This window comes from Sinocyclocheilus anshuiensis, unplaced genomic scaffold, assembly GCF_001515605.1.
Source record: "Sinocyclocheilus anshuiensis isolate Anshui unplaced genomic scaffold, SAMN03320099.WGS_v1.1 scaffold536, whole genome shotgun sequence".
Lineage (NCBI taxonomy): Eukaryota > Metazoa > Chordata > Actinopteri > Cypriniformes > Cyprinidae > Sinocyclocheilus > Sinocyclocheilus anshuiensis.
The window spans coordinates 27,905-47,664 of record NW_015557179.1 but is presented as its reverse complement, the minus strand read 5'-3'; the positions used below and the strand labels follow the sequence as shown (position 1 = coordinate 47,664).

Here is a 19,760-nt window from a genome sequence, read left to right as displayed (position 1 = left end):
GATTCACAGTCATGTGACCAAATACGGAAATAACCATGCAGTGTGAGTCAACAATGGCATCGTGATTTTCTGACACAATTATTTTACAAAGTTTATTTTATTGCGGGCACCTCGCGTCCGTGTTACAGCACATCTGATAATTGTGCGTGCTTTCTTCTGGTGTTTATGATATGTCAAATCAGACATGGTGGTTTGTTTCTTAATCCACACGCTGTGCCCGGTGAGCGCGCTGTCCGCAGGCGAGACTCGGATACTGTACGCGCGAGTGTTCGGACCGGAGACCGGAGATGGTTGTGACTTCACACCGGAGCAGAGACGACTGATGCAGAAAGAGAAACTTCACGTGGTAGCGAGGTGAGATGAATTCACAATTGTAAACCGTTTCCGCAAATTACTTATAATCAAGCCTACAACTGTAAAATAGTACATTAACTAATATTCATTCAGATGTCCCACTATGATTATAGTGATCATCAGCATCTTGTTGTTTTGATGACTGACTTTCTGTGGAACATAAGAGAAGATATTTTGAAGAATGTTGGTAACCAAACCGTTTTGGTTACGATTGACTTGTAGTATTGTATGCACAAAAACATTTCTCAACATATTTTATGTTCCACAGAAGAAGAAAAAAAGTCATATAGGTTTGGAACAACATGAGGGTGAGTAAATGATGACAGAATATTCATTTTTGGGTGAACTATCCAACTAATACCAAATATCTGTATTAGCAATAACTGCATTAGGTATTTTGTCAGAAGCTATGGTTACTGGTGCATTTTTGTATGTGTACCCATGGGGAAACAATACTCTCCTTTTTTCTGCCTTTTTTCTTTCTGTCAGGCAGGTCAGGAGTGCTGTGGCTCTGAGTAGGGAGGCCTCAGGCGGTTTGTGTGTGGAGGCAGTGCTGGGTGAGGAGGCTGCAGCTCTGGGTGAAGCTGACAGCGGTGTGTTTTCCCTGGGCAATGCAGAGCTCTTTCCAGATCGGAGTGTTGTTCTGTGGCTGGGGGTTCAGTCTCTAGCGTTCACTCTGGTCTGCAGACCACACGAGAACCTCCTGCTCGCAGAGGGAACGCTTCGCAACATTGCACGTCACTGCCTGGAGGAGCTACGTCTGCTGGGACCTGGTGCTGAGGTGAGGTTTTTCTGGGACTAATGATTATTTTATTAGGGGTGCTCAATTACAATTGCTCATACGTAGGGTTCAAGACCTAATGAAAATAAACTTAAAATGATTGAAAATTAGTAAAACTAACAATAACAAATCCAGCATGTTTTGTGCTACAGCCATGAGCAATAATTAATTAGTGTGGCTTGTTGAGGAGAGGTGTGTTATAACTGCCACTGCTGCTTGCTGGAAATTGCCAGGCCTCATTGAAAAGGAATGATGTTCTATTGGTTTGCCACTAATTACGTCTCTGTAATAATTTCTTTACCAATGACTTAATGGGAAACATATTCACCTTAGTAATCATTTTGATGTTAATCTCTGAAACTCATGTTACTCTCTTATAAAACTTATAAAAATACTATAATAATGTAACATCCAATATTTTTTTTCACACAGTAGTTCTTGTAGTATCTTGTCTGTGTGAATGCATGTACATGTGCGTATGTGTTGCATGTATGTTTGCATGTTAAGCTGTTTATTGTGTGTGCATATGGGTGTAAAATACAGCACCAAAATTTAAATGTATCCAATAAATGGAGCATGTACACTATCCTGTTATTAAAATGATTTAAAATGCAAAATAACTTTTTTCTATTTAAATATATATGTAATATGTAATTTATTCCTGTGACGCAAAGCTGAATTTTCAGCATCATTACTTCAGTCTTCGGTGTCACATGATCCTTCAGAAATCATTCTAATATGCAAATTTGCTGCTAAGGAAACATTTCTTATTACTAACGATGTTGAAAACAGTTGTGTTGCTTAATATTTTTGTTGAAACCATGACACATTTTTTGGGGATTGTTGATGAATTGAAAGTACAAAAGAACATCATTTATTTGGAAAAAAAAATCTTACTGACCTCAAACACTACATGTTAGTGTAAAGCAGTTATTATTATCGTGTGTTTGCGTGACTGTTATTTGAATGTATTTAAGTTGTTTGGTGTTTTCATTGTATCTTTGTGTCGTTTCATGCAGCCGTGAGTATGAAAATGATTGTATTGCTTTTATTGTTACAGCTGAATTGAACTTGTGTTGAACTCCCGCAATCTTATAAAGAGTTTTTCTTATGTCTGCTGGCCTAGTTTCTTCCCCCCAATAAGACTAGCAGTGGGTACAACTGAAATTATAATATACATCTCATTCTGTGTGAGATACACGATAAACTGTTGATTACATTGTGATCAATACGTTCACCCAGAAAAGCAATCCAATGAGCTCAGGGGTATTTTCTGCAGAAATTTACAAAAAAATGATATTCTTTCCAATTACTATATGACTAGGGCTAGAGTTGTTGTCAGACAGTGAACAAGGACACGCATTTAAAGTAAATAGGCAGATTTCCAAGCTATTGATTATTTGACGCTATACCCTTTTTCTCTCATGCTGACTTAGCTGTTATTTTCAGGTCTTGCTGAAAAGTGATCGAGTGGACGCATTGTTGCACAGACTGCTTCCCCATGGTCAGCTCCTCTTCCTCAACCACCGTTTTGTCCTCACTCTGGATAAAGAGATAGCGAACTACGTGAGCAAATGAAATGGTGTGTGTATTGGTAAATGTTTGCCACATATTTAGAGAGTAATATATAAACTGCCTGATAAATCCAGGATGTTCTGATTTTGGAGATTTGGAGGAACTGCTTCTCCTCTGAAGGTGTAATGCACACTGCCACGGCTCAAAGGAGGTGTTTAAAAAGTAGAAGATTGCACAAACAAAGTGTATTGTTAACTAGTTTTTTCCTTTGAGGAAACCAGAAGGCACATGTTCTAAAACTTTAATTGCAGTTTGACATCAGATTAGATGAAAAACGACACCAAAAAAAGAAGCACAGCTCGTGATATCTCGGTGAGAGATTCTTTAGAGCTTATTAAAGTAAAGCTCTTTACACATTTGATCTCTCAGGCAGAGTGACTTTGGAGTACCTGATTAACTGGCCATAAATGGTCATTTGATAACATTGTTCATTGAGTTCTTGTTAATTAAAGTCTGAATCTATATGATTGTAACTGTCTGGCTGGGTCAAAAATAAAACCATTGCAGTAAATATATATCTGGCTCTCCTCTAGAGGGCAGTGTTGCATTTTTAAAATTGCTATATGTTTTGCTTCAGTCAAGTGCATGGCAATTTGAATAATCCTTTGACACTTTCATCTAAAATAATTCAATAGTTCACAGCAGTGTGTCTGCCAACAGATCTGAGATGGCTGATTGACAAGGCCGTATGACGCCTTCATATCTAGGCCAATGGAGCAATCACGCAATTCCAGAAAATCCGTTTTGAGCCCCTCTTTCCACTGATTTAATAATGACGAGTTACCTCTGTCATCGTGCTGCGGTGGGAATGAAGGGAGGGTGAGGATGTTCACTTATAGTAATTGTGAGGCCAGTCATAACTCTCAAGTACTGCGGTTCAATATGTTGACCGGTGAGTGTGAGGTTTTTCTGGCTTCCTTGTGTCAGCTGCCTTACAGACTATGTGATGGTTGGCATTCCTCTGGCATCGAGCATGACAAGAGCCCTATTATGGCCAAATGCTCTATAGCTGTGAAGTGTTGTTTAGACAACTTGCATTGAAAGGACCTATGGCACATTAACATGCCATCACAATAGCATTTGAACTGAAGTAGTCTGCGGTCACAGATAACTCAAATCTCTCACATTTCTGAGGATGTTATAAAAATTTTCAGGTTTTAAAACATTTGCAGGTGTCAGCTTTCAAGGGGTCTATATATTTGTATTTTTTAAACCAGTTTTTCTTAAAGTCCACTTAAAATGATAAACAGTAGTTTTTCATAACCAATTTGAGTTTTTTTTGCTGCTATGCCTTTAAGATATCCGTGTAAACACTGCCGTCATATGTGAAAACAGCTTTTTGCTGCACTCACACGAGTTGTAATTGTGCTGTTGCAAAATGTGCTGCACAATATGTTAAGATTTGGGACCTTATTAAAAATGAACTTTACCACTTTTTCCTTATGTTAAGATGCTTTTGAAGCATTTGCAGAGCAGTAGGTGCTACACGCTGCCATTATCAGCATAAAGTAGGTTTTTATGATGTTAGGAACATCAATTAAACATTGAATTATGTGGGCAGTCATTTGTTAATGAGTTTTGGTTTTCTAACATCAGGAATCCAAGGATTTTGGAACAAGCCTGTCAGGATTATGGACCTGTTGTGTTGTGTTTTCCCTCCTCATGTGCTTCCCCTGACCTATTTTCTCCCATGTTTCATGCCCTTATTTGGTCCTTCCTGTTCGTATTGGTTCCCATTTGATTCAGCTGTGTTTCCCCAATTATCTCATTTGGTTCTTAGTATTTAAGCCCCGTGTTTGCCTGTGTTCCCTGTTCGGTATTGTTAATGTCTTCTTGGATGAGATCGTCTCATGCTACTTGTGCTCCTGTCTGCCCTATATACCCCGTGTTTGCTGGATTAAAGACTGTGTTTATGGTGAATTCTCCTGCGTCTCCGCCTCTAGTTTGCTCCTCGCTCCCTCAGAGTAGCTGATCGTGACAAAGCCATTGTTTACAGTTCAGTTTCAGTAGATTGTCTTTTTGACTTGGGAAGGAAGTTTTGTTTTTAAGTTATTCTATATTTTTAGAGTGTATATTCATTCAAGAAGATATTGTGACCACAAATTAAGCCTTAACTGTATTAATTTGTTCTCATTTTAAAAAGAAGGACCAATTCAATGATATGTAGCCACAAATTAATATGACTAGTAGTAATAATAGCCGAACAGCAGTAAGCAGTAATAAATAATAGACACACGAATAATCCTAATATACAGTTTTAAATTTTCTGAAGCATTGTTGAAATAAAATGCATCCTCTTGATCAGACTTTGATGTCTTGATTTTAAGTAGAATAAACATACAGAATATCATAGTGCTCACAAGTGTCACAACGGCAAGGGAACTGTAACATTAATTTACTTTGGACTAAAAAAAAAAACCCAGAGAGGGAGGTTTGACTCATGATTTCATAAGTCCCCCGCAATCCATTTAGATACAGATTCATTTATTTGAGAGACATTTGAGTCGCTCGGGAGATGAAGAAATTTACAATACAGATTATCTTTATAACTCTTTATATTCCTCTCACAAACATATTAGCTTTTTCTTTTCAAAACAGTAAATTCAAGTTGGAGACAATTTGTCCTTTGTAGTTACTCCTCTGTTATTCCAACTGCCTCAAACAACACAATAATATTTAGTGTGTCATTAATTCCAACTCATTCATCATTCATCACAAGAGGTTCAAAAAGCCTTGGTTTTAAATATATGCTTGCAAAACACAAATGCAATTATTACAGAAATCAGAGCGTTTCTTGGCACATTTGGATCCACTTCAGCTGTGAAATCTGTTATTCAGCTGTCTGATGATTCTGTCCCAAATTGGGGAATATTTTTTTCTCCCAGGTCTTGATGAAAGCCTCAAGTAATCATCTAAATTGTGCTTCAGTTTGTGCTGAGTCTCAGCTCTAAGCATAGTAGTGTTATTACTACTGTCACTCTTTTACCCCTTCATAATAAAATGTCTGTCATTTAACAGGCGTACATTTCCCTCTAGAACAACTTTTTAAAATTGAACCTTCATTATAAAACTTGCATAATCACAAATACCTAAAAAGGAAAATTTGCTGAAAATTTCCTCACCCTCAGACTATCCAAGATGTAGATGAGTTTGTTTCTTCATCTGAACAGATTTGGAGAAATGTATCATTACATCATTTTCTCACCAATGGATCCTCTGCAGTGAATGGGTGCCGTCAGAATGAGAGTGGAAACAGCACATAAAAACATCACAATAATCCACACTACTCCAGCCAATTACCGTCTTGTTAAGCAAAAAACTTTGTGTTTGTAAGAAACAAGTCCATCATTAAGACATTTTCAACTTCAAAATGCTGCTTCTGGCTAAAATATGAGTCCTCTATCCATATTATTGCTTTCTCCATTTTAAAAGTCTGAGTCAGGAGAGAAATATGACAGATCAAGCATCATTTAAAAGCAAAAACAGTTGTAATATGTTGGTGAATTGTGAGAGGACAACAGGGGATGGAATTTTTTTTAATGGAGGACGCGTTTTGGTTTATGGATTTGCATTGTAATTTGGTCAGAAGCAAATGTTTGAAGTTAATGCTTTAATGATGGATTTGGTTATTACGAATATGCAGATTTTCATTTGACAAGATGTTAATTGATGGACTGGAGTGGTGTGGATTATTGTGATGTTTTTTATCGGCTGTTTCAACTCTCATTCTGACGGCACCCATTCACAGCAGAGCATCCGTTGGAGAGCAAGCAACACAAAATTTCTCCAAATCTGTTCCGATGAAACTCATCTACATCTACATCCTGAAGGTGAGTACATTTTCATTAAATTTATATTCTTAATATTAGGGCTGCACGATAAACGCGTTAAATATCGCATGCGATTTATCGTGCAGCCCTACTTAATATTTTAATGTTCATTAATAATTCAGTGTCTGCTCATCTGATGACTCAATCTATAGATATAACAGCCAAACATATTAGAGTTATATATGGACAGAACTTATATCCTGGGCTATATGCACACCCAAAGTTATTCTGACTGAAATGCTGAAGACACAACCTGTGCCCATGAAACATAGTTTTCACATGAAATCCATGTGAAATCCCCAGTTTTGTCATTAGCTTTAGAGTTTTTAATGAGCACCGTGGTTCCAGGTTTCCTACTGTTTTTTTTCTTTTCTTGTATCAGTAAATGACTGATACATACTTCCCCCGCCATTTTCTACATCACAACTCCTACACACTTCCCCTGAAAGGTAGGATGTTTTTTTTCTTGATGTCTTTAGTTATTTAGAATAATGAAAGACAATATTCAGCATTCAAAAACAAAGCAAGTAATGCAGTCAGTGTGTGTTTGAGGTTCAGACTGTCAGTCTGGTTCCACAGCTGAACTTCAAACAAAATTAATTTGAATGATGTCTCATTTAGTCTCAAACTCCTGAAGACAGTGAGTGTCTTTGAATGTTTCCACTGACCAGTTTTATCAATGAAAGCAAATGAGGGAGGGCTTTAGGAAGACATTAGTGAAACATTTGTAGAGCAGTGAAAAAGGGGGTAGAAAAAAAATCGAATGAAATAAGTCTCAGCTGTCAGATCTTCCCACCTCCATTCCTGGTTTACTCTAGGAGTGGGATTCTGCTTTTTCTTTTCTTTTTTTTTTTACTGAACAGAAAGGTTTTCCTTTTAGAAGGAGGAAGAAGCGGAATCATTTATTCAACACTTTGAACAAAGATCTCTGCTCAGAAACACAATTTAATGTAAACAAACAGAGAGGGTCGGTGCCGTGGCATAGCAGCTGTGGTGCTCATTTGGGAAACATAAATTTGAGTGTGGCTCCTCGCCATCATTTTCTGCCCTTTCAACACTATTTCAACATTATTGTTAATAAAATATGACAATAATAAAATGTATACACCAGAAGAGCAACAAATTAACAACCAGAGAGGGAGCTGTTATGTTTAGGGATGCTCCGATCCGCCTTTTTTGCCTCCGATACCGATTCCGATACCTAGGGTTCGGTATTGGCCGATACTAGTCTTTTCTACGCCCGTGTTTTGTTCTCACAGACACCCGGTAGCAAGTAACAAAACAACATTAAACTCCGGCAAGAAGATAAAGTCCTTTTTGCTAAATCATAGACATGTATTTACAAATCAAGTATAATGGGAACACAGAATGATCTTGGAGAGAGCTTTACCGAGCTGACTGCTGTAAGTTAACCGAACGCGACCAGGGTTTAAAGGCTGAACGAATGACTGACAGCCACAGCGGAGAAAAGAGTTTGTGTGAACTTTAATGTAAGGACTTAAATATTCATATGTAGCTTACATTAAGCTATCGTATGGCTTCAGAAGTAACACAGAATAATTCGCACAATCGAGAAAAAAAAAAAATAAAATCTCGGATTTGGATCGGCTCTCTCTGACCGATACCCGATCCGAGAAAAATGGCACTATTGGAGCCGATACCCGATATGAATATCAGATCGGCGCATCCCTAGTTATGTTAATGTTTTATTTGAACAGTGAGAGGAGGTTTGTTAAACTCCTCTGTGCATTGAAATGTCTCAGCTGTAAATTGGTGTGATTATTCCGTTTGTCACAGTTGTGAAGGAATAGCTGAAGAGCCCATCCAAAATTTTCATTTCATATCTATCAATGTGACGCTCAAGTATGCAAGCATATGTTTCGAATTGAGGCCTTTGAGAGTAACTCTAGGATATTATTGATCTTCTTTTTCTTTCCCTACATCGACCTCATTTGAATTCTTGATGTAAGTGGAGGATTAAACACACCATTATTGTTTGATGCATCCTGCTTGACTCACTATTTTGTCACATTGCTGATTATACAACACCTTTACTTTTCTATAGATAATACGTAATTGCTAATTACATGGACTATATCTTTATATAAAAAACTTCTAGTTACATGAAACAAGAAAACTAGATTAGTGCTTAAAATAAATGAACGGCTAATTTATTTTTGACAAGTTGATTATGTAGCTATAATGCTAAGTGATGCAACCCAGTATTAATGAATGTGAAGACCTGTTTATTTGCATCCATACAGGCTCATATGAACACAATGTGCAACAACAACAAAAAAAACTGCTTAATTTGACTGAGCAGATAGACAGACTCAAATCAGTGTTTTTTATTTCCCATCACTGAGCATGCAGAAATCACAAGTTTGCTTGTCGCAGGCTCTGATTTGACTGACAATGCCGCTTGTGAGTTATTTGGGGAAAATTTGTGCAAAATTCATCCACAGCACAATGCAAGTAGATTGAGAAAGTGATTGAGTGAGTCTGGAATATCTGTTTTGTTGCACTTTTGGCTTTCTGAGCAAGCCTGCAGGCATTTTATGAGACACTTGTCCAGCCCAAAAGTGAAGTATTCGTCCAAACCCTCTTGATATATGTCATAAACCTTGGCCCAATAAATGCCACTCCATAACTCTCTCTCAAAACATCTCAATCATCATTTTGCCATTCCCTGAGACATGTACTTCTGCAGTTAGGACTGAACATCATCTCCTTGTCTGTAATTAAAATGTTGTTATGACACTAACATAACCAGTTTAACAATGACCTATTGGACTATAATACTTATAACAATGTAAAGATGTGTTTTGTTTCTTTTGGCTTGTGTGATTGTGGGATTTTGGTGTATGTAAATGTTTGAAAATGGGTATGAGTGTTTGTCAACTGCACATAGTTAAATTTTGATTAGTATTCTGTGTTTGGTGTTTAATAACTTCTATCAGACAGTACAATTACTGATCAGGAAGTACCGGAGGAAGTGCCTCTTGGTCTACACAGCAAAGACAGACACACACAGGTATGTTTCAGTTTCCATAAACTGGTGTATTTCCAAGAGGAAAATGTAGGGTGGGACATAATGTTATCCATTGAGTATTAAATTATAAAATATAATCTGGTTATAGTAATTTAGTAGTTATAGGTATAATTAATGTTAAAACACAATTAAACGTACTTGTAATTTTTGTTGAATTATTATAATTAAATGTCGTTTTATTGTTTAAAGGGATAGTTCACCCAAAAAAGAAAATTCAGATATTTACTCATCCTCAAGTTGTTCCAGACCTGTAAAATTTCAATTTCTTTTCTCTATTGAACATAAAAGAGTGTATATTGAAGAATGTGAGTAACCAAACAGTTGATGGTCCTATTGACTTCCACAGAATGAAAAAAAAAAATACTATGGTATGTAGTACAATGTGCACACCAGTTTGAACATCATAGCATTTGAAGATTTATTGCATTTATTCATGTTCCCCGAGACCCCAAACTTGCATAATGAAACAATTGTCACTGAGCATGTTTAAGGGGGAGAAACAGAGATGTTGCGCGGTAGACTGAAACAGAACACTCTTTTAGATGAAGATGGAGGGGCCAGGTCTTCCTCCCAGGTCGTTTGCTGCTCACCAAGGTACATAGACACACACATACACGATGCAGGAGAAAAAAAAGACAGTGTGCCCATGTGCCTGTCTTTTTGTGTGAGGAGGAGAGAGCGAGAGAATGAGAGCATGTGTGATGTTTATCTCTGAATAAATAAATCATTTTCTGATTCACAGATGGCTCACTGCAGCAGTGGATGAGGATGGTCTGTCTGGATGTGTCGGTGTGTGTGTTTGTCCAACTGATGTCACATTATTCCTGATGGATTTTGTCCCTGTTAGGTGACATGGAGCCATCTGGGGGATCCTGCAGTGAGTGTGTGTATATATAAAAGGTGAAACTGAGGAATGAAGGAAATGAAAGAGAAACAAATAGCTATATCAACGTTGAGGTAAAGTGACTCCAAAAAGTCACAATTTAAAAGCCACAATTAAGAATATATAAGTATTATATATGAGCAATATCACTCGAGTACGAGAGCGATATCGGCTCTATATCAGCATGGCTGTGATTAGGCCAGAGGCACGAGGCCGCAGGCCGAGTGCCGGAGGCAATCATAGCCGCTGAAATAGAGCCGGTATCGCTCTCGTACTCGAGTGATATTGCATTTATACAACAGTTCGACGGAACGTGTGTAATTAAACAAGAAACAACGGAGTGCCTAATAAAACCTTCTTTTGTGTGGAACTATTTCCTTCCGCCACGGATTCAAAGCTCAAGTTGACAGTTAAACATACGTCACTTTTAGAATTCGTATCAAGGGCATGTGCTGCTTCAGTTAGGTTATTAGTGAGAAATAATGAGGTTATAAGAGAGAAACAATGCGGCAAGACGTGCATCCAAATGAGAGAGAGAGAGAGAGACCGCGAAGCTAGACGTTTCTTCTTATATTAACTAACGTACTCTACGATTAGCTCAGTGAATAATTTAAAAGAAAAACATAGACCAGGCTAGAACAAGCGGAGTGATACAAAATTGTGAAAGGGCGTTCCTGTAGCGATACCAGTACAATATCTCACGGTTCTCAACCAATCAGATTTGAGAACCAGAACGAACTGTTGTATAATCCATAATATGTCAACAGAGAAATGTGTTAATCAACTATTTCAACAATTGTTTTTCTTTAGAATCAAACGTTGAGAAGAATTGCATCTTACCTGCTGCTCATGCGGGTGTATTTGTAGGTAACTTCACGTGAAATCTGCCTGGCCAGTGAGAAAAGTTCATCTCTTCGGGTCAGCAGCGACAGATCTTTCATGCACTAACTTTGATAAAGAATATCTCTTTGGTTTTGAGACTTTAGTCTTTGCAACTTCAGGGATCTTATCTATGCACAATCAGCTTGTAACACTCCAAAGAGAAAGGAAAACTTGAAATCGCATCATATGACCCCTTTAACTAACGTACTCTACGATTAGCTCAGTGAATAATTAAAAAAAGCATAGACCCGGCTAGAACAAGCGGAGTGATACGAAATTGTGAAAGGGCGTTCCTATAGCGATACCAGTACAATAGCTCACGGTTCTCAACCAATCAGATTTGAGAACCAGAACGAACTGTTGTATAAAACAAAATAACAAACCAAGTGGCAATAAAAGCATAAGTAAATGAAATCTTGAAAAAGAAGTACCCTTTTGTATACTATTAAAAAGAGTATTTATTATTAAATTAATATACTTTAAAAGAATATAGTGTTAATTGAATAAAACATTTTCAGACACTTAATTGAATGATAATTGAGATTAAATTAAAATTTGGTTACACTTTATTTTAAGGTGTCCTTGTTGCAGTGTAATTATACATTTAAGTACTGAGTAATATTAATTAACTACATGTACTTACTATATGGTCAGGGTTAGGATTAGGGTTTGGTTTAGGGTTACTTGCATGTAATTATGCATAATTAATTGTTATTATAATAGTAAGTACATGTAACACCTTAAAATAAAGTGTTGCCGAAAATGTATAATACTTTAAATATATCCCTAGTAATATCTTTAAAACACATGTATTTCATACTAAATATAGTTCAAATCTATTAACTCATTTACTGACATATTGCTCGAGACTTACTGACAAAAATTATAATTAAACTTTATTTTGAGTACTACTTGTGCACAATGCACATTTCATAATATTAAGCCTAAAATGTGTTTTAATGTCACTATTGATAGGGATTCTATGATCTTTGAATAATACTGGCTTTTAAATGCAAGATATTTAAAGTGTACCTGAAGTATACTTGCAATAGTTTCACTTTAGCACAATCAAATATACTTCAGTATATCTTTAGTTGTACTTCAGCACTACTTCCGCACAATTAAAGTGCATTAAGTACAAGATTAGTTGTTCCAATTTAGCAGACTTTAAGTATACCAGTTATACAGTACACTAAAAGTACAATTGCAGGGTATTTTTATTAAGTACATAAATATGTAAATGTATTTGTAGTATACATCGCATGAAATAAATATATTTCAAATACCTTTTAGTATATTTATTTTTCACTATAGATATTAAAAGGATTTAGCTGAATTTTTAACCCACTTAAGTGTCTTTATATGTACTTTCATAATCCTCGTCTTTGAAATATGGTTAAAGTGTACTGCTGAATGTACTGACAAGCATATAATTTTATTACTTTAATGTAATTTCTACTGAAACCTGTATGTCATATATTTAAATACATATGTAATTATACATTTGTAATGAGAAAGTTGCACTTTAGTAAATATTTTTAAAATGTGTATTTCTTTAAGCACAAAAAAGATTATTAAAATCTAAAGATTTAAAACATATTGTAAAGTACAACTTTTAATTTGACATTATTACCAAGTGCATTTTTTCAATGTGTATTTATGTGTGTTACATAGTCAAGGTACATAGTCATGAAAGTGTCTCTAAGTACATTTGTTGCCTTTGATATCATTATTATTACAGTATAGCCACTATACAGTACATTATATTACAGCAGCCACAGTACAACAGCACCAGTGCACTCACCACACACTAGCTATAGGTGGAGAGGAGAGAGAGATAGAGTCAATTCAGTGGATGAGGATTATTAGGAGGCCATGATTGACAAGGGCCAGTGGAGGTAATTTGGCCAGGACACCGGGGATACACCCCTACTCTTTACGAGAATTGCCATGGGATTTTTAATGACCACAGAGTGTCAGGACCTCGGTTTAACGTCTCATCTGAAGGATGGTGCTGTTTACAGTAGTGTCCCCGTCACTATAGCCCTGCTGGCCTCACTAACACCTCTTCCAGCAGCAACCTAGTTTTCTCAGGAGGTCTCCCATCCAGGTACTGACCAGGCTCAACCCTGCTTAGCTTCAGTGGGCAAGCAGTCTTGGGCTACAGGGTGATATGGCTGTGGCTATAATTGATGGCTGAGAGCTTATGTGTGTGTGTGTGTGTGTGTATAAACTATCCTTGCCTGCTCACGCTCACACAGCAGGGAAGTATGCCCTGGTTAGCATGATTCTGTCATTGGTGTCAGCACCCAGTCTGTTTGCAATGTCACATTACTATCAATAGAGGACATGATGGCAGAGAGGCAAAGAGAGACTCCAAATATCCTAGTCATTGAGCACAACACACATCTCAAGACATGCATTCTCTGTCTCTCTGTATAAGTGTTTCTTCGGGACACTGTACACTTGGAGTGATGGGAAGAACTTCTCAGAGGAAGCTTTCACTTGCTCAGTTTTGCAAGAACAGATGTGTTGAACAGCTCACAATGAGTTCTCATCTCTGTCTTGAAAATGAGCTTGACCTCACAAGGAGAGCTACACAGCTCTTCTGCATTTCCAAGAGAAGATAGTTGTGTCTTTGGCAATGATAGGCCTTTACATTGGCTAGACTGATTATTCAGGTGATATTTGGACATTCTGAGATTAAAAAACAAAACTAAAACAAAACTAAAACCTATGCCATTTGAAAGCTGTGCCACTTGGCTGTTGAATAGAGGTCATTTTGGCTACTGTTAGTTCTGAAATTTACTAGCAGTGTTATCAATGAATAGTACACATTTTCTGTTTTCAGATTCAATTTAAAATTAAGGATTTTGTGTACATCTAATTTTCATTAGGTTGTATTACATAGTAGCATTATATTTGTCATCTCTGATCTTTAGATACTGGTATCATTTTAAAAGCAATGACCACTAGTTTTTAGAGTGTATATGTGTGGAAGGTGTGAGTTCCATTCCTGTGGGGAGTGAAATGGGTGTTCTTTAGATATGAATAAGCAATGAAGGTGTGAATCAGCTGTGTGGAGAATAAGTGGAGGAGGTGTGGTTGAGTTTCCAATGTAGTGCTCAGTCTTGCTCTGGATCTCTACCTTCCTGCAAAATTCAGTTCCAACTGTCATCAGACAGACCAGAAACGACTAATCAAGGATCAAAAAGTAAGTCCAGTATGTTTAGAAGTTCTGTAAAATATATATTTTTATGTAGTCTTTGATAGGGAAAAGTGAGATTGAAAAGAATCTAAGACACACGTGCAATTTAGAAATGTCAAAAAGCCATTGTCAATGGCTAATTCATAATAGAAACATTCAAAAAGGGCAAATAATAGTTGCAAACCTATGTTTTGGCAATGGTACTGACATTTTAATGTGTGCCCTGGATTAACTGATCAAGATCGTCAGGATCATATATTTCCAATTCTTGTACTTTAGCACTATTCTGTAATATAAATATTGTGAGTACATAACTAACAAAAATATGTTATAAGGACATTTTGCTAACGTGTTATTTCTGATTATTTAAAAACATTGTGTTGGTTGTATGACTGTTAAGAGAACATTTAATTTAATCATTTTGCAAACATTATGGAAATGTTACATTTTAAATATATTCTTAACATTCTGAAACATGTAGCATCATTAGAAAAAAAACAAATGACTAAAACGTTTAAGAAAAAAAAAAAACTTTCCATGAATGATGTATAAATAACTTTGTGCGAACGTTTTGAGAACAATATTGAAGACCAGATATCTTTGAACGAATGTACTTTTAACGTTACTGGATACTGGAATGTTTGTTCATAACTTTCAGAAAACCTTGCCAGAACATTAGCCAAAATTCTGAGAACGTTCCCTATTAGCTGGATGTGTGTTCACACTGAAAAATCCATAAAGAAAAAAAAAGTGTGAAATGTTGGATACTTCATGCACTCGGCTGTCACAGCTTTTCTCATGTATCAGACTATGATGCTGAATGACAAAATAACCACACAAAATTCATACACTAGACTATAGAGTACATAGTATAAAGTAGGCCTACAAGTGCATAATGTATAGTATGTCATTTGGGACACAATCATATATGCCACTTTAACAGCTGTTCCTAATTAACGTGACATATCAGCACATTTGCTACATTGGAAATACCCCTCCTTTAAATGTAATACAGCATAATTTCAATAGGAATCTAGAGCTGCATTAACAGTATTGAGCGCCCCCTAGTGTTGTGGATGTATAAGTGTCACTTAATTTGTGTACTGAAAGTGTGGATCACATCTTGTCAGATACTCTGTTTTGGACCTTCTATCCGCCTCATTTTTAACGTAAGAGTGGGCACAGCCATTTGTAACTTGTGGAAGCCATGTGTAAGGCTTCCAGTGTCATCTGCTTCCAGTTATTTTAGCCGTACAGCCTGTTATGCAGCTTGATATTGCAAACTTGTAGTTGTTATCATATTATTTTAATTTACATAATCATAAACATGCTGGTTTGTAGCGCAAAGAGTTTTACCATTTACTGCACTTTGTTGTTCTTATAGTTATTTACCTACAGTGGCTAATGAATCAGAAGTCTTGCAAATTCACAGAAAATAGCTTACTTCTGTTTTGCAAAATAAGGCGTATATCCTCCCCTCAAAACTTCTTGGCAGCTCAAAAAGTGTTTTGTTGTTTCTTACTTTAGTACAGAAAATACTCATACACACACACACACACACACACACACACACACACACACACACACACACACACACGCACACACACGAGCGCCAGTACAGTAATGGAGTGTAATGGTGTGTGTCTGCAGGATATCGGCCCTTCAGATTCCATTAATCGAGGATGTACTGACATCAGATAGCAGGGGCTGATGGGATATGTGGGTGTGGCATTGCTAGGATTCATCAAAGTACACTCCTGTTGTTGAGCTTGAAATATAATTAATGTTAAAGGTTGGTAATTGATTTATGGCTGTGTAATGGCTGCTCTGAGGATGCATTTCCATAGTGTGAGCGCTCCTGTGCAGTGCAGGGATGCATTAAAACACAGCTGTTGTCTGGAGAGCTCTTCATTAGCCTCAAGCACATTTTAATTTCAGACTTGACCACACTCTACCGTACGGCATATAACACTCATGCCTTCACAACTAAAACTTGGTTAATGTGTGTTTGGAGAGTAATTAAAAGAGCCAAGAGTAAGATGACTAATGAACTGATGATCGCATACATCACTTCAGGTTTCATACTGAGTATGACATTGCATTATTGTCTCTGAAATCGTTGAGGTTTTTCATTTAAATTCAGGCCAGCTACACTTCAGCACTCTCCCTGTAGCAAACAGACATGCACGGCTGTTGGGTTTTACAGCTGTGAGTGTTGTTAATGAGACCAGACTGGAGTGTTTTCTGCAGTATCGTATTCTGAGACGTCCATAAAACCAAGAAATAGATGATGATCATGATGATGATGTCACTATATCTAGAACTTGTTTGTGAAGAATCAACACGGCCATTAATTACTCTGGAGTGAATGGGCTGTAGGCATGCCAGATGGCGTGACTATTCAAGTATACTGTTCAGTCTAAAAGCAGGTGTTAATATTCATGCCTCTGCATATTTCACCCAGACATGTTAGTTTAATTATGAGCCATTATTGCAGTTAAAGGGTCTTCTAAACCACGTTCCTCTCCTTGCCGCCTTGCCACGGCACACACTTACAATCACAGTGCGCTCTGTAATTACGGCAAGATCACTCTCATTAACGTCCAACAGCGCTTATGCCGTGCCCTGTTACGGTATCCAGCTTCATGTGACACTCCTTGCATCTTCCAGCCAATGCACATTTCATCCACAGGTAATAATTACTAACCTAGTGTGACGGAAAAAACAAAAGGCTCGTTTTGTCCAAAAAGCTTGCTTTGTGAATTAAAGTTTGAAAGATGGAATGATGGATTGTTTCTGTTCTGCAGTGCTAGGAGACTTTGTGACTCACCATTGAAAAGCGCACTGGTCACTACAGAAAAATCGATCATCTGTAGCAGTCTGCTGCACACATTACCTGTAACTTTCTTGTTTGGCACAGCAGTGTTTTTATTTCTGATCTAGCTGGACTCTCAGGTACAGCCAGGACAGGTCCCCTGTTACTCAGTGCTGCTAACCGTCATCAGTCCTGGAGCCTCAATTGCTGGGTATCAGTAAAAAAGTGGCCTGTAATATAGAGCTGCATCCAAACGTCTGGACTTTCATAGTACACTATGTACTCAATTCAATGAAGCACTTCTTCGATTTCCAGTGATAAAGTACACTGCACTCCAAAAGTCTGGAAACACCCAAGATTTCAATATTGGACAATATCAGCATAAAACTTTATTTCTTGGTGTAAATGCATTAGTAATTGCATTAGTTGTCACTGAAGACCAGCAATAGTGATTTTCTTTTCGTTTTTGCATATACACGTGACAGTCAGACAGGGAGATTTTTACTGGATTAACCTTAGCCCAGGTTTCTTTTTTTGAAGATTATTGGTTCGGCACTCCTTTATGGATTGCTTGATTGCCAGTGAAAGTTAGTACACATAAGATCAATCAGAACACAGTTTTTGTTCTGTTTTGAATTTATTAATTTGTTATTTCATCTAAAATTATTTATGCTGATATTGCCTAGGGTCTTCCACATTTTTGAAGAGCACTACACTACCATTCAAAAGTTTGGGGTCAGTAATATTTTATTTTATTTTTTAAAAGAAAATCATATTTTTTTTATTATTATATTCAGTGAGGATGCATTAAATCGATTAAAAGGGACAGCAAATACATTTAGAATGTTACAAAAGATTTCTATTTCAAATCATTAAAGAATTCTGAAAAAAATATATCAAGGTTTCCACAAAAATATTAAGCAACACAACTGTTTTCAAGAAATGTTTCTTGAGATTTCTGAAGCATAATGTGACACTGAAGACTCTTTTGACTGTGTAATAAATGCAGCCTTATATATATCTAAACTTTTGAATGGTAGTATGCAAGTAATTTATTGAGGCATTATTAAACAATTAATCTAACCATGAAAAAAACTTCTTGGTGCCCATAGCACTCAGACTTGGAAAAAAGCTAGTGAGCTACCCAACTCTTTTTCAGTGCTTTGAATCTGGAGGCTCCTCAGAATGTCCAAAGTATCCACTGCTTACACACTTTTTTTGCATACTGCATCATTCTGCTCATTTGACACACTACGCTTTGCATATTGTTTCAGGAACATGCGCACATTCTGACACGGGGCAGGAGTCTGTGCCGTCATTTAATTGCATTGCTCTGAGTTTGCTTCTCAAGCAAGGCACACTTGTACTGAAAGTACAAGAAGAACTGAAGAAGATCAAATATAATAGTGAAGTCAGCTGTATCCAGGTAGATATAGACCTGTATGTAGATCAGAACATCATTCTAACTACACTGCAGCGCAGCTAGGTCTTAGGATCATAGCTCAGAGTTTCCTCTCAAGGATCTTCATTATGTATAGTGAGCAGTGGTGGATGAAGTACCTGAAAGCCACACTTAAATACAAGTACAGATATCTTACCATAAAAGGACTTTGGTAGAAGTTAAAGTCACCATTTATAATATTACTTGAGTAAAGTTTTAAAGTATGTGATATTTATTGTACTTAAGTATGAAATGCAAAATGGAAAAGGAGCGAATAAATATATAAAAAATTGTATACACAGTTTGAGCAGCAAGTGTTCAGTGTTCAGTTTTAACTCTTTCTCTCATTTTGTTATCTTTTGGTTAGCATAATTCCAACATAAGAAAACATTTCTGGAATCTGCATCTGAATTGGCATTTAGATGTATTTACGTAATGTAGCTCAGAGGGGACATGTATGCATTTAACCTGCAGTAAAAAATATAATATATACTCGATATATTCGATAATGTCAGAACGCACATTGTTAAAACATCACTTACCATATTATCGCAGAAGATATACTGTATATTGCACACCCAGCCTTGACTTGAGTGGAAAAGGAAATCATCCGCGGTTGTGCGAGCACTTGTTTACACATGAGAAAAGGTGTTTTTAGTAGTCTAACTTGCAATTCGTCAAACCTGCTTTTTCTTGCAGTCTGTGTTCTTCCGACTTTATTTTGTAGTAAGTAACGAATATGCTTCGGGGAAATGTATCAGAGTAAAAGTATACATTTTAATTAGGAAATATAGTGGAGTAAAACTGAACGTTGACAGAATAAAAACTCAAGTAAACTACAGATTCTCCCAAAAAATACTTAAGTACTGTAACGAAGAATTATTACTTTATTACATTATACCACTGGTAGAGAGTGACTGTTGTAGTCCTGCTTTGGCA

At 36.8% G+C, this 19,760-nt stretch overlaps 1 protein-coding gene across 1 annotated transcript; it reads left to right on the top strand.

Moving 5' to 3' along the window:
* LOC107678575 (AP-5 complex subunit sigma-1-like) lies at positions 1-4,936 on the top strand. The gene is made up of 4 exons (XM_016473894.1): positions 1-42; positions 183-354; positions 844-1,135; positions 2,585-4,936. Exons 1-4 carry the CDS (start codon positions 36-38, stop codon positions 2,711-2,713), a joined length of 600 nt encoding a protein of 199 aa, XP_016329380.1. The 5' UTR covers positions 1-35; the 3' UTR covers positions 2,714-4,936.
* The last annotated feature ends 14,824 nt before the right edge of the window (positions 4,937-19,760 follow it).

Excerpts from the sequence above, each read along its gene's own strand:
- LOC107678575 (XM_016473894.1), top strand. Across the intron at positions 355-843 it reads AAACTTCACGTGGTAGCGAG|GCAGGTCAGGAGTGCTGTGG; the intron begins GTGAGATGAATT and ends TCTTTCTGTCAG. Across the intron at positions 1,136-2,584 it reads TGCTGGGACCTGGTGCTGAG|GTCTTGCTGAAAAGTGATCG; the intron begins GTGAGGTTTTTC and ends TGTTATTTTCAG.